This window comes from Nerophis lumbriciformis, linkage group LG08 (assembly GCF_033978685.3).
Source record: "Nerophis lumbriciformis linkage group LG08, RoL_Nlum_v2.1, whole genome shotgun sequence".
Taxonomy (NCBI): Eukaryota; Metazoa; Chordata; class Actinopteri; order Syngnathiformes; family Syngnathidae; genus Nerophis; species Nerophis lumbriciformis.
In genome coordinates, this window is record NC_084555.2 from 53,809,024 (window position 1) to 53,824,355 (window position 15,332).

The 15,332-nt window shown below is 42.8% G+C and overlaps 1 protein-coding gene across 3 annotated transcripts in view; it reads left to right on the forward strand.

Annotated features, from left to right (window-relative positions):
* Positions 1–15,332, forward strand: part of ttbk2a (tau tubulin kinase 2a) — a 331,495-nt gene that overhangs the window by 98,119 nt on the left and 218,044 nt on the right. For 2 of the 3 annotated variants that reach the window (XR_012050588.1, XM_061969203.2), the window contains exon 14: positions 4,447–4,806. The exons of the other annotated variant lie outside the window; for it this stretch is intronic. Coding sequence is in view for 1 of the 2 variants with exons in the window: in XM_061969203.2 (XP_061825187.1) it covers positions 4,447–4,806 (360 nt within the window). In the remaining variant the exon portion in view is untranslated. The remainder of the gene's footprint in view (positions 1–4,446; positions 4,807–15,332) is intronic. 3 annotated transcript variants of the gene reach the window in all.

The following is a 15,332-nucleotide window of genomic DNA, read 5'->3' on the forward strand; positions in this document are numbered from 1 at the left end:
GGTGTTTCGTTGATAGACCCACGACACTTGCGGAGGGCTCAACAGCGACATCTGCCATCCCGGGTGGTCCCCTTCTCTGCCTTTACCCCTAGATGTCATTTTGCAGCACAGTTGGGTTCTTTCTCTTGATCCATATCCGTCTGCTACTTCGTTCGACAGCCCGCCGGAAGGCTTGACCTCTCACTCCCATTCCTTTCAGAAGCTTGGTTGTGGACGTGGCAACGAAGCATCGACACCCGACTTCAACTGGAAGTACTCGGGCACGCCAGGCGCACTGCTCTGCATCGGCTGCTATGTCCGCATACCTCAGGTGTTTGCGCTTATATGCTTCAACAACTGCTGCTTCCCGAGGCACAGTGAATTCAACAATGAACACAGTCTTCTAGGAGGTTGACCTCAAGACCAGGTCCGGCCTGAAGCTGGTTGTAATGATCTCTGGTGGGAAGATGAGTTTCTGGTCTAAGTTCACCTGCATTTAGTCCAGAAGGTTGCCTCCACTCTTGCAGATGGTTTTGCTGGGAGTTGTCCTGCTCTTTTACGAACGGAGTGGTGATTGAGTGCTGAGGATGATGTCGTTTTAGCCAAATGGTTGCAGAGCTCCCAGAAAGAGTACCTAAGTCCACAGATCAAATGAACAACAGTATTGTTGGCGGAATAACTGACAGAATCAGACGTCTACCAGTTTTTCGGTGTGCAGTTATTACAGATGCAACACAAGACATTTCTAGCCATGAACAAGAACGTATTTGCCTGTGTTATGTTGACAATGACCTGCAGCCCTATGAAGAGTTCCTTGGTTTGTATTCTGAATTCAACAATGAACACAGTCTTCTGGGAGGTTGACCTCAAGACCAGGTCCGACCTGAAGCTGGTTGTAATGATCTCTGGTGGGAAGATGAGTTTCTGGTCTAAGTTCACCTGCATTTACCAGTCCCGGGCAGTCCGGAAGGGTTGCCTCCACTCTTGCAGATGGTTTTGCTGGGAGTTGTCCTGCTCTTTTACGAACGGAGTGGTCATTGAGTGACTAGGAATTGGTTGGGGGAGGCTTGTTGGTATTTCTCCTTTCTTCCAGGGTGATCGCCAGTTGTCTTAGGACCTGGTTGTGCCTCCACGTGTAGCGGCCTTGAGACAAACTGTTTTTGCAGCCGGTGAGAAGGATTATAACAGTAATTTGTATCAACTCTTGAAAGACAAGGCTGAGGATGATGTCGTTTTAGCCAAATGGTTGCAGAGCTCCCAGAAAGAGTACCTAAGTCCACAGATCAAATGAACAACAGTATTGTTGGCGGAATAACTGACAGAATCAGACGTCTACCAGTTTTTCGGTATGCAGTTATTACAGAAGACTTTTCTAGCCATGAACAAGAACGTATTTGCCTGTGTTATGTTGACAATGACCTGCAGCCCTATGAAGAGTTCCTTGGTTTGTATTCTGTTTCTGAAACAACTGGACCAGTCAAAGAGGCACGTCTAAGACTAAACTTTCCAATGCATGGTTTACGAGGTCAAACCAATGCTTCATTTGAGGAGATAAGGCACATTAGCCCAAATGTGCCAAGGACCACTACAGAGTTGAATTCTTGAAAGTCTTGGATATTGTAGACGCACATCTCAATGAGCAATCTTAGCAGGATGGCTTGTTGACGATACATAGGTTGGAGGAGAAACTGCAGTCATTGACAAATACCCAGAGTTGAACGGAGAGTTGCTTTCAATGTTTTGCCTGAACTACTCATTTGGCAACAGGACAAAAACTGCACAGATCATTATTGGATTGCACGTCAAAGTGCAGAGACTCCTTTGGCAAGTGGAAAGCCTGGTCAGGTTGCTTTTTCTTGCTTTTGGAACAATTTCACTTGTGGATCATTAAAGTTTGTCTAAGTCTTTCAGTTGTCCCCGTTTCATCCTCTGAGGCAGAAAGAAGCTCTAGGCTCAAAACTTGGCTAGGGTCAACAATGACTCAAAACCATGTTGCTGTCTGCCACGTCCATCAGGATAAACTTGATTGACCGGACAATAAGTCCATGTGTAAGACACCCGTGGCCGCAAATGAAGAGAGGAAAATACATTTTGGCTCTTTTACCTAAACCTGTGTTTTCAGCCTCAGCACATTGAGGGCCTGTCACCACAGAACCATATATATATATATATATATATATATATATATATATAAATCTTTATTGCAGACCTTAAGATCCATTACACATATAAAAACACAATACAAAACATTAAAAACAAAACAATAAAGACATAAAGCCCAAATGTCAGTTTCTGACATACAAACATGTGTGCCAATGGTTCCACAGTCCAGATGAGTACCTAACAAAACTGCGGCCAGGGTTCGTTATCACAGTGATTATGTCATTTTCAGACTCAGATGCCCGACACATGAACTTATACATAAGGTTGCGTAGCAACGCTGAGTAATTGGGCAACCCAACACTAACAACAAACATCTGGCTTGCACTGGAGCTTCTTGGAATTCCCAGGAGCAGCCTCATACAATCATTATAAGCCTCATACAATCATTATAAGCCTCATACAATCATTATAAGCCTCATACAATCATTATAAGCCTCATACAATCATTATAAGCCTCATACAATCATTATAAGCAACCTGCAGCTTCTGTATGCTCTTCTGCTTATACTGTACCCACAGGGGGGCAGTATACAGAGGAGTGCAATAGGCTCTGAATAAGTTTAACATTTATTTCTTAGCATGTTGGCTGAGAAATATATATATATATATATATATATTAGAGATGCGCGGATAGGCAATTATTTCATCCGCAACCGCATCACAAAAGTCGTCAACCATCCGCATCCACCCGAACTAACATTTAATCAAACCCGCACCCGCCCGTTGTTATATATCTAATATAGACGATGCAAGGCATTAGTGAGGTTATAAAGCTTTTGCCTGTCAAAGAAAGGAGACTGATCCAATGTAGCACAGACATTCAATGCGTGCCACGCTGTCACGGCCCAGACGCACACCAGTGCGCAATCATCTGGGAGCCGCGCTGAGCGCACCTCCAAGCGCGTCTCGCTGCCGGCGACGGCCGGATATGGGCCCGATGCTCCAGCGCCATCCATTTTCAGGGCTAGTTGATTCGGCAGGTGGGTTGTTACACACTCCTTAGCGGGTTCCAACTTCCATGGCCACCGTCCTGCTGTCTATATCAACCAGGGTGAGCCCCACCCCTTTCGTGAGCGCACTGCGCGCGGAGTGACCCCTGTTACGCGCCCCCGGCAACGGGGGTGGCGGGCAGGTAAGCTGCGCGGGCGGAGCGCGCGGAGTGACCCCTGTTACGAGCCCCCGGCCACGGGGGTGGCGGGCAGGTAAGCTGCTTACCTGCTGCGCGTGACGCAGCCCCCGCGACCCGACCTCGGATAAGCGGAAGAAGATGGATGGATGGATGGATGGATAATAATAATTATTATCATTATTCTTATTATTGTTATTATTATCATTATTATTATTATTATTATGTTATGTGATCCGCCGTAAACACAGTGCATTTTATTTTGAAAATTAACTCGGTGTTTTATTTTGTATTTTGTACACTAATTCCTGTCCCGCACGATCCGCTCAGCTCTGTGCGGAGTTGATGTGCCGTGCTCAATTGATGCGCCGTGCTCCGACGTCTGGCAAAAACAGAAGCTGACTCATTGAATAATAGAATAATACAGCGTTTTTCTGAAATATGACCCATATTAGATGCTGAATAAGTGGACGGCGACTAGACCATAACTCACAGGTTCAAGTTGCTCCACTGTCACGTGACGTCTCCTCAGGGGCGCAGTTGGCTCTCTCTCCTCTCACTTACTCACTCACTCGCCCTCTCTCTCTCTCTCTCTCTGGCGGACAACCCGGTATTACAAGAAAACGTGGAGTTTTTGTACCGCTGTTTTTTTTGTGTGTTTTTTTTACATCCCTGACAGGAATTTATTAATATTGTTTAAAGAAAAAAACAAAAAAAACACACACACACACAGGCAGAGGGCACTTTTTAAGACGAGGAAAAAAAGGGCAGGGGCTCAAGCACCCATAGGGCCCTATGTGTGCACGTGCCTGGCCCGGGGGTAGAAACTGTTCTTGAGTCTATTTGTGCGGGTTCGCATGGTTCTGAAACGTGGGATGGCTCCTTGAGTATATTGGCTGCCTTCTTCAGGCAGCGGGAGTTGTACAGTTCTTCCAGGGAGGGGGGAGGGGGGGACCCGATGATTTTTTTGGGCAGAAGAAGAAGAACTTTATTGTTACATGTCCAAGTTTTTTCTACATGTCATGAAAAGGCAAACATGAATTCCGCAAATTACTTTGAGAACGTTGTAAAAAGTCATTTTTTCATTGAGGGACCTTCAAATGTTCCTAATAATATTCCCCCAATCACCTTACCCGCGTGCCCCCACCCCCGCCCATTTCACCCTCCCACTCTCTTAGCTCCCCACCTCTCCTCCGTCCCTGCCAGATGAAGTCGCCACCCGGACATCCAGCCCCATCCCTCTGCGCTCACCCAGCCCCCACACCTTCCTGAGCACCTCGTCGGACCCCCTGCACCAGCGCCACCCGCTGACCGTGAGACGCACTCAGTCCGCCGACCAGCAACACCGGCGTCGGCGTCAGCAGCGGCAGGACGGCCCGCTCTCGTCCTCGTCTTGCCACGCTTCCTTACCGCTTCCACCCGGCCCTTCCCCCGGCGCGCGCTCGCCCGGCCACAGGAAACTGCCCGCCATCCCGGCCGGCGCCGCCAACACCAAGTTCCCCTCGGTTATACGCATCACCCGGGCCCATCTGGAGCAGGTGATGAGCCCATGCTGTGTGCGGTGGAACCTCTAAAGTCAAACTTTCCCACACCACGCAACCTGATAAACATATCAAATGAGATCATTGATACATGAGAAGGTTACTGGCCAAAAGGCACAGGTTGAAAGACATTGCTGAGTCATCATGTTTTAACATCCAAGTGTAAAAAAAGAAAAAAAATCAAGTCTATTGCGACGATGCGTCAACTCAGTATGTCAAATTAAGTTCTCCTTCTCAAGGCTTTTGTAGTAAGTGTGTCGAAAAAGCCAAAGTAAAAGCAAAATGCACCAGTGACTAATTAGGGCCCGCATGGCCCATTGCATAAGGACTCCCACAGGGAGTCCTTATGCAATGGGACATAAGGACCTATTGAATTTGTAAGGTTTTATTATTAGGGCCCGCATGGCCCATTGCATAAGGACTCCCACAGGGAGTCCTTATGCAATGGGACATAAGGACCTATTGAATTTGTAATTAGGGCCCGCATGGCCCATTGCATAAGGACTCCCACAGGGAGTCCTTATGCAATGGGACATAAGGACCTATTGAATTTGTAAGGTTTTATTATTAGGGCCCGCATGGCCCATTGCATAAGGACTCCCACAGGGAGTCCTTATGCAATGGGACATAAGGACCTATTGAATTTGTAAGGTTTTATTATTATTATTATACCGGCCGCCTCTTTGAGCTGCAATTTGACCCACTTAACATGCTTCAAAACTCACCGTATTTGACGCACACATCAGGGCTAGCGAAAATTGCCTTTTGATGAAAAAACCAAACCCCAAAAATAAAAATTGCGCTCTAGCGCCCCCTAGGGGAAAAAAAACTAGACTGCCTGTAACTCCCACTAGGAAGGTCGGAGAGACATGAAACAAAATTCTTTATGTAGGTCTGACTAAGACCTACATTTCATAATTGTACATCATCGGGCAGAAATCAACAGGAAGTTGGCAATTCCCCCTTCAAGACAAAAATGTACTAAAAACAGTCACTTTTGCCTCTTTGAGCTGTAATTTGACCCCCTTAACACGCTTCAAAACTCACCAAACTGAACACACACATCAGGACTGGCTAATATTGCGATCTAATGAAAAAACCTAACCCCAAATCTAAAAATTGTGCTCTACCGCAATTTTTTGAATAAAACGCAGAAAAAACTGCTCCTCGGAAGAAAAAAATGACAAAACTGCCTGTAACTCCCACTGGGAAAGTCGGAAAGACATGAAACAAAAACCTCTATGTAGGTCTCACTTAGACCTACATTTCATAGATTGACAAGCCGCAGCAAAAATCAACAGGAAGTTTGCAATTTCCCCTTCAAAACAAATTTTTGTGAAAACCGGTCACCTGTCTTCAAACATTATCTCCTCTGAGCACGTTTGTCGTTTTGGCTTCAAACTAACACAGGAGAGAGATTGAACTATATATATAAACTATATATATAACTATATATATAAACTGAAGTCGCCACCCGGACATCCAGCCCCATCCCTCTGCGCTCACCCAGCCCCCACACCTTCCTGAGCACCTTGTCTTTTTACTATATATATAAACTATATATATAAACTGCAGCTCAGCTCGAGCGAGCTGAGCTGCAGTTTATATTTCTAGAAGGTCAACGGGCTCATAGTGATGTTACTAGTAGTTGACTGGGAGGTGTTTATTATCATTTGGGGAGAGTGTGCTGCCTGATGATTACCTGCTAAACGCTAAGCACTGACTACATGCGCTCTGAATACGCACTGCTGATTGGCTGTTACCGCTCTGTTTGTAACCAATCAGATGGTTGTGTGGGTGGGATAATGCTGGGTGCTGTGTCGAGCAGTGGTCCCCAACCACCGGGCCGCGGCCCGTTACCGGTCCGTGGATCGATTTGTACCGGGCCACACAAGAAATTAAAAAATAAATAAATACCGTATTTTCCGCACCATAAGGCGCCCTGGGTTATAAGCCGCGCCTTCAATGAACGGCATATTTCAAAACTTTGTCCACCTATAAGACGCCCCGTGTTATAAGCCGCATCTAACTGCGCTAAAGGAATGTCAAAAAAACAGTCAGATAGGTCAGTCAAACTTTAATAATATATTAAAAACCAGCGTGATGTGGGCGCGCATGGAGTCGTATATCAACATGGACAGAGCTGCGTGAAAAAAGCCACCCGGCTTCTTCGCGTAAACTTACCTTAACCACTCGCTCATCTTTTCTTCATCCATCCCTTCGAGTTAGCTTTTATGATGACGCCGGCTGGAAAGGTCTCTTTTGGCAAGGTCTTCCTTTTGAATATCACCATGGGTGGAAGTTTCTGGCCATTAGCATGGCAAGCTAGAACCACAGTGAAGGATGACTTCTCATTCCCTGTGGTGCGAATATTCACCGTACGTGCTCCCGTTGTATCCACAGTGCGGTTCACAGGAATATCAAAAGTCAGTGGAACCTCGTCCATGTTGATAATGTTCTCTGGCCGGATCTTTTTTTCAGCTATCTTGTTTTTACAATATGCACGGAAAGTAGCCAGCTTTTCTTGAAAGTCTTTAGGCAGTTGCTGTGAAATAGTAGTCCGTGTGCGGATGGAGAGATTGCGTCTTTTCATGAACCGGAAACCTGTCGCTTAGTAGGAGCCATTTTGTGGTCTTTACAGATGTAAACACACAAAGGAAATGAAACGTAATATTCGCGCGCTTCTTCTTCTTCTACGCGGGCGGGTGGTTGCTTACAGTAGAAGAAGAAGCGCTTCCTCTTCTATGGGGGCGGGTGCTTACCTTGGCGGTTGCTTGCGTAGAAGAAGAAGCACTTCCTCTTCTACGGGGAAAAAAGATGGCGGCTGTTTACCGTAGTTGCGAGACCGAAACTTTATGAAAATGAATCTTAATATTAATCCATATATAAAGCGCACCGGGTTATAAGGCGCACTGTCAGCTTTTGAGAAAATTTGTGGTTTTTAGGTGCGCCTTATAGTGCGGAAAATACGGTAAATAAAAAAAATTTAAAACATTTTTTTTTATTTGTTTTATTTTATTAAATCAACATAAAAAACACAAGACACACTTACAATTAGTGCACCAACCCAAAAAAAACTCCCTCCCCCCATTTATACTCCTTCACACAAAAGGGTTGTTTCTTTCTGTTATTAATATTGTGGTTCCTACATTATATATCAATATATATCAATACAGTCTGCAAGGGATACATGATTGTATTTTTTTATGACCAAAAAAAAACAAAAAACCATATACCGCCCCCCCGGTCCGTGGGAAAAATTTTCAAGCGTTGACCGGTCCGCAGTTCCAAAAAGGTTGGGGACCACTGGTGTAGAGGACTGACAGAAACACAGGCAGAAGGAAGCGGAGGCGGCTACTTAATATGTTCGTGTGGAAACTGGTTCGGTACACCTCCGAACCGAACCGATACCCCCGTACCGAAACGGTTCAATACAAATACACGTACCGTTACACCCCTAGTAATACTTGATCAATATTCAAGTCACAAGATATAAATCAGTGTTTCCCACACATTCATTTATTTGTGGCGGCCCGCCACGAAAGAATTACGTCCGCCACAAATGGATTTTTCGGCTTTTGACTCGCTCGACCGCTCATAAAAGCAACGGGACTCTGTCTGTGAATGTTGCTTGTAGTTACAACTCCGGTGCAATAGGTGGCGGTAACTCCGCCAAATACGAGGGTAATATAGGTTATAGCTGCATCGCTCGCGGCTCCTCATATATTTAACGTTAATCCGCGATTTCACCGAGCGTTTCACTGACGGTGAGCAGCCTGACGCTGCTTCATTAACACCGCCGCTGTTTGACTCGGGGGCCGGGGCAGACGCACGTAGTAACAGTCACGTGTTACCATACCGACGAGCTAACGTGTCCAGGTTATAACCCTGTTGTCAATAAACACACGTGGAGACGGTGCTTCAGATACTGCTTTAATACTGAAGATAATTGTCCACTGTCCACTGCAGCATGTGAATGCAATGAAAAGAATAAAATCTGAGCCAACCAGCTGTTAAAATGTTGTCCAGGTTAATGTTTTGGCCATTAAAGGCCCTTCATTTCAAGATTTCAACTGTGATCGGGCTTTAAACAGGTGGCTGACCTGTTCAGATGGGTGTAACTGCTACTGGTCAAATAATGTGAAATAGCATTTAATTTTACATGTATGCAATGCCATTTAAATGTAATTATAGATAATAATAATAATAATAAATACTTTGTAGTGTTGTAAATAGTCAACGGGAAGGATTCTAGTAAGATATAAGCCATGAGCACTACACAGCCAGAAAAAAACCTAGGCAGGACAAGTAAAAATATTGGGGCAAGTAGATTTGAGAAGTCGGGCAAGTAGAAAAAAAACCTTAACGTTGAACCCTGCATGTGTTGAGCTGCTGGTTAGACGGCACTGTACATAGAGCGCTTCTGCTCGTTAGTAATAAATTCTAATGTTGGATGTTCACTCCTTCACACAGATGAGTATAGAAAAATATTTTCAACGGCCGAAAAGGGCTGGACTTGGAGAGGAGGTAGGCCTACAGTCCGGACCACAGGTGCGACCTGTTCAGCAGCAGCAGGAGGAGGAGGAGGAGGTTGACTGACTGTGGCAGGACACCTCTGCCTCTGTTTCACTTCATGTTGCTGGTAAATAATATGGTTGTAGTAGTAGGCTAAAGTTAAATTATTTAGTATTCACTCATTAAAGGGGCAGAGCTTTAAGAGACATTTTAGCTTTTATATTTTATAAGATATATTTTTTGTAAGAACCACAATTAATACATATATTTCAGTGAATCACTAATTGTTCAAATCTGTATATAAATATGTACATAAAATGTTGTAATTATATTGCAACTCCGCGTTCTTCTTGGTCATCGCCGCTGCCGCCGCCACCCCCCACCCCCTCGACCACACCACCACAAATAGATGACTGTCCTGTGGGAAACACTGTAAATGCAAGGTTGTTGGCGCTTTTTGGATGTTTTTAGATGGTGCTATAGCATATTCCCACTATCTGCATTTTTAGCCACCTCTTACTTGCCGTATTTTACAACTTAGAATATTTTAAAAAAGAAATTAAAAAAAAAAAGATAAACGTGTTTTCTTGTCTTACATAGAGATAGTGTTCCCCTTAAAGTAGCCAGAAGAATATTATTATGTAACATTTCTTCTATTTTTTTCATAAAACTGGGTTTTAAGTACCGTATTTCCCGCACCATAAGGCGCCCTGGGTTATAAGCCGCGCCTTCAATGAACGGCATATTTCAAAACTTTGTCCACCTATAAGCCGCCCCGTGTTATAAGCCGCATCTAACTGCGCTAAAGGAATGTCAAAAAAACAGTCAGATAGGTCAGTCAAACTTTAATAATATATTAAAAACCAGCGTGATGTGGGCGCGCATGGAGTCGTATATCAACATGGACGGAGCTGCGTGAAAAAAGCCACCCGGCCTCTTCGCGTAAACTTCCCTTAACCACTCGCTCATCTTTTCTTCATCCATCCCTTCGAGTTAGCTTTTATGATGACGCCGGCTGGAAAGGTCTCTTTTGGCAAGGTCTTCCTTTTGAATATCACCATGGGTGGAAGTTTCTGGCCATTAGCATGGCAAGCTAGAACCACAGTGAAGGACGACTTCTCATTCCCTGTGGTGCGAATGTTCACCGTACGTGCTCCCGTTGTATCCACAGTGCGGTTCACAGGAATATCAAAAGTCAGTGGAACCTCGTCCATGTTGATAATGTTCTCTGGCCGGATCTTTTTTTCAGCTATCTTGTTTTTACAATATGCACGGAAAGTAGCCAGCTTTTCTTGAAAGTCTTTAGGCAGTTGCTGTGAAATAGTAGTCCGTGTGCGGATGGAGAGATTGCGTCTTTTCATGAACCGGAAACCTGTCGCTTAGTAGGAGCCATTTTGTGGTCTTTACAGATGTAAACACACAAAGGAAATGAAACGTACGGTAATATCCGCGCGCTTTTTCTTCTTCTACGCGGGCGGGTGGTTGCTTACAGTAGAAGAAGAAGCGCTTCCTGTTCTATGGGGGCGGGTGCTTACCTTGGCGGTTGCTTGCGTAGAAGAAGAAGCACTTCCTCTTCTACGGGGCTGTTTACCGTAGTTGCGAGACCGAAACTTTATGAAAATGAATCTTAATATTAATCCATATATAAAGCGCACCGGGTTATAAGGCGCACTGTCAGCTTTTGAGAAAATTTGTGGTTTTTAGGTGCGCCTTATAGTGCGGAAAATACGGTAAATAAAAAAATTTAAAACATTTTTTTTTAATTTGTTTTATTTTATTAAATCAACATAAAAAACACAAGACACACTTACAATTAGTGCACCAACCCAAAAAAACCTCCCTCCCCCATTTACACTCATTCACACAAAAGGGTTGTTTCTTTCTGTTATTAATATTCTGCTTCCTACATTATATATTAATATATATCAATACAGTCTGCAGGGATACATGATTGTATTTTTTTATGACCAAAAAAAAATAAATACCACTTTCCGCCCCCCCCGGTCCGTGGGAACATTTTTCAAGCGTTGACCGGTCCGTAGTTCCAAAAAGGTTGGGGACCACTGGTGTAGAGTACTGACAGAAACACATATGTTCGTGTTCGTGTGGAAACTCGTTCGGTACACCTCCGAACCGAACCGAAACACCCGTACCGAAACGGTTCAATACAAATACACGTACCGTTACACCCTTAGTAATACTTGATCAATGTTAAAGTCACAAGATATAAATGCAAGGTTGTTGGCGCTTTTTGGATGTTTTTAGATGGTTCAATAGCATATTCCCACTATCTGCATTGTTAGCCACCTCTTACTTGCCATATTTTACAACTTAGAATATTAAAAAAAAAAAAAAGATAAACATATGTTTTCTTGTCTTACATAGAGATAGTGTTCCCCTTAAAGTAGCCAGAAGAATATTATTATGTGACATTTCTTCTATTTTTTTTCGTAAAACTGGGTTTTAAGTATGAGTATTTATTGAACACATTCCACAATATAGCGATAATTGTGATCATTTGGTGACAATAGCTTCGATATGAAATATTCATATAATTAGATCCCTAATCCAAATAAATCCCCGTTGTGTTTCTGCCTGTCAGAAAAGTGCTAAAGTTTGTCAGCGTTTTCCCCGACACCTTGCGACATTTTGTCAAGTTTTGACTTTGGAGGTCCCGCTGTGAAAACATCTCCATTCAGCTTCCATGACACCACCTTTTTTTTTTTTTTTCTTCTTGTTTTTTGTTCAAGCTGTTTGCTTTTGGCTTCTTTACAAACGTTGTTATTGTCAGCTGAAGCCATGACGCTGCAGTCATTGTGCAGAGCATGGCGCCTCCAATGTGTCAGCACATGTGATATGAACACTATTGTGTGTGTGTGTGTGTGTGTGTGTGTGTGTGTTTAATGTCTGATTGCAGCATGTGTGTTTGGAATGTGGACTCATGACTACAGGTTGCATGGTCTCTTTTGTTTCAGATCGTCTTTGTCCTCTCCATCCTCCTCTTTCTCTCTCTCTCCCTGTATTTGTTCCTCACCCTCTCTTCACTGAAGCCCCCTGCCAAGTTGCGTGAACCACTCGCCGGTTTAGTACTCACAGCTTGCCTCCCCCTGCCGTAGCACTTCTAGTAATAATGGTACTGCATGCTGTTGCCAAGTGACAATTGACATGTATGGAAATCACACCCCCCCCCCCGCCCTCGCATCGGGCCGCTTGCTGCCGCGCTACAACGCCACGTTGTAGTCCACCAGCAACACGCCTTTTGACTTGAACTACAACAGGGGTGTCCAAACTTTTTCCACTCAGGGCCGCACACTGAAAAAGCAAACCACGTGTTGGCCATTTTGGTAGTTTTCGTTTCCAAAACCAATATAATTATAGATTTTTTTTTTTTTTTTTTTTTTTTTAACCTTTAGGGTTCTTTTCAGGTGTGGTCCCGGGGACCCGAAAAAATAAGTCCATTCCGATTTTTTTGCCCCTATGCGACTTGTGTCTGATTTTTTCATGTCCGTGTAAACAATAATAATAATAATAATAATAGATTTTATTTGTAAAAAAAAAAAAAAAACACTTTAAATTGAGTAAACAACCTCAAAGTGCTGCAGTGTATTAAAAAATACATAAAAAGATAATAAAAAATGAATAAAAATAAAAACTAGAACAGCCAAATAGCTAAAACTAGTATGCATATATCTAAAAAAAAAAAAAAGTTTTTTTTAAAAAAGAAGTGTTTTTAAGCCTTTTTTAAAAGCATCCACAGTCTGTGGTGCCCTCAGGTGGTCAGGGAGAGCGTTCCACTGACTGGGAGCGGCGGAGCAGAAAGCCCGGTCTCCCATTGTTTGTAGCTTTGTCCTCGGAGGTTGGAGGAGGTTAGCCTGTCCGGAGCGGAGGATTTGGGGGTGAGTAGTTCTTTGACGTAGAGGGGATTTTTTTTGCCCTTATGCGACTTCTGTCTGATTTTTTTCATTTCCGTGTGAACAATAATAATAATAATGATAATAGATTTTATTTGTAAAAAAAAAAAGCAATTTACATTGAGTAAACAACCTCAAAGTGCTACAGTGTATTAAAAAATAAAAAATAAAAAGATAATAAAAAATTAAAAAAAATTAAAACTAGAACAGCCAAATAGCTAAAACTAGTATGCATATATCTAAAAAAAAAAAAAGGCTTTTTTAAAAAGAAGGGTTTTTAAGCCTTTTTTAAAAGCATCCACAGTCTGTGGTGCCCTCAGGTGGTCAGGGAGAGCGTTCCACAGACTGGGAGCGGCGGAGCAGAAAGCCCGGTCTCCCATTGTTTGTAGCTTTGTCCTCGGAGGTTGGAGGAGGTTAACCTGTCCGGAGCGGAGGTGTCGTGTGGAGGATTTGGGGGTGAACAGTTCTTTGAGGTAGAGGGGATTTTTTTGCCCTTATGCGACTTGTGTCTGATTTTTTTTCATGTCCGTGTGAACAATAATAATAATAATGATAATAATAGATTTTATTTGTAAAAAAAAAAAGCAATTTACATTGAGTAAACAACCTCAAAGTGCTACAGTGTATTGAAAAATAAATACAATAAAAAATAAAAAGATAAGAAAAAATAAATAAAAATAAAAATTAGAACAGCCAAATAGCTAAACCTAGTATGCATATATCTAAAAAAAAAAAAGCTTTTTTAAAAAGAAGGGTTTTTAAGCCTTTTTTAAAAGCATCCACAGTCTGTGGTGCCCTCAGGTGGTCAGGGAGAGCGTTCCACTGACTGGGAGCGGCGGAGCAGAAAGCCCGGTCTCCCATTGTTTGTAGCTTTGTCCTCGGAGGTTGGAGGAGGTTAGCCTGTCCGGAGCGGAGGTGTCGTGTGGAGGATTTGGGGGTGAACAGTTCTTTGAGGTAGAGGGGATTTTTTTGCCCTTATGCGACTTGTGTCTGGTTTTTTTCATGTCCGTGTGAACAATAATAATAATAATAATAATAATAGATTTTATTTGTAAAAAAAAAAGCAATTTACATTGAGTAAACAACCTCAAAGTGCTACAGTGTATTGAAAAATAAATACAATAAAAAATAAAAAGATAAGAAAAAATAAATAAAAATAAAAATTAGAACAGCCAAATAGCTAAAACTAGTATGCATATATCTAAAAAAAAAAAAAAGGCTTTTTTAAAAAGAATGGTTTTTAAGCCTTTTTTAAAAGCATCCACAGTCTGTGGTGCCCTCAGGTGGTCAGGGAGAGCGTTCCACAGACTGGGAGCGGCGGAGCAGAAAGCCCGGTCTCCCATTGTTTGTAGCTTTGTCCTCGGAGGTTGGAGGAGGTTAGCCTGTCCGGAGCGGAGGTGTCGTGTGGAGGATTTGGGGGTGAACAGTTCTTTGAGGTAGAGGGGATTTTTTTGCCCTTATGCGACTTGTGTCTGATTTTTTTCATGTCTGTGTGAACAATAATAATAATAATAGATTTTATTTGTAAAAAAAAAAAAACACTTTACATTGAGTAAACAACCTCAAAGTGCTACAGTGTATTAAAAAATAAATAAAATAAAAAGATAATAAAAATAAAAACTAGAACAGCCAAATAGCTAAAACTAGTATGCATATATCTAAAAAAAAAAAAAAGGCTTTTTTAAAAAGAAAGGTTTTTAAGCCTTTTTTTAAAGCATCCACAGTCTGTGGTGCCCTCAGGTGGTCAGGGAGAGCGTTCCACTGACTGGGAGCGGCCGAGCAGAAAGCCCGGTCTCCCATTGTTTGTAGCTTTGTCCTCGGAGGTTGGAGGAGGTTAGCCTGTCCGGAGCGGAGGTGTCGTGTGGGGGATTTGGGGGTGAACAGTTCTTTGAGGTAGAGGGGATTTTTTTGCCCTTATGCGACTTGTGTCTGATTATTTTCATGTCTGTGTGAACAATAATAATAATAATAATAATAATAATAATAATAGATTTTATTTGTAAAAAAAAAAAAGCAATTTACATTGAGTAAACAACCTCAAAGTGCTACAGTGTATTGAAAAATAAATACAATAAAAAATAAAAAGATAAGAAAAAA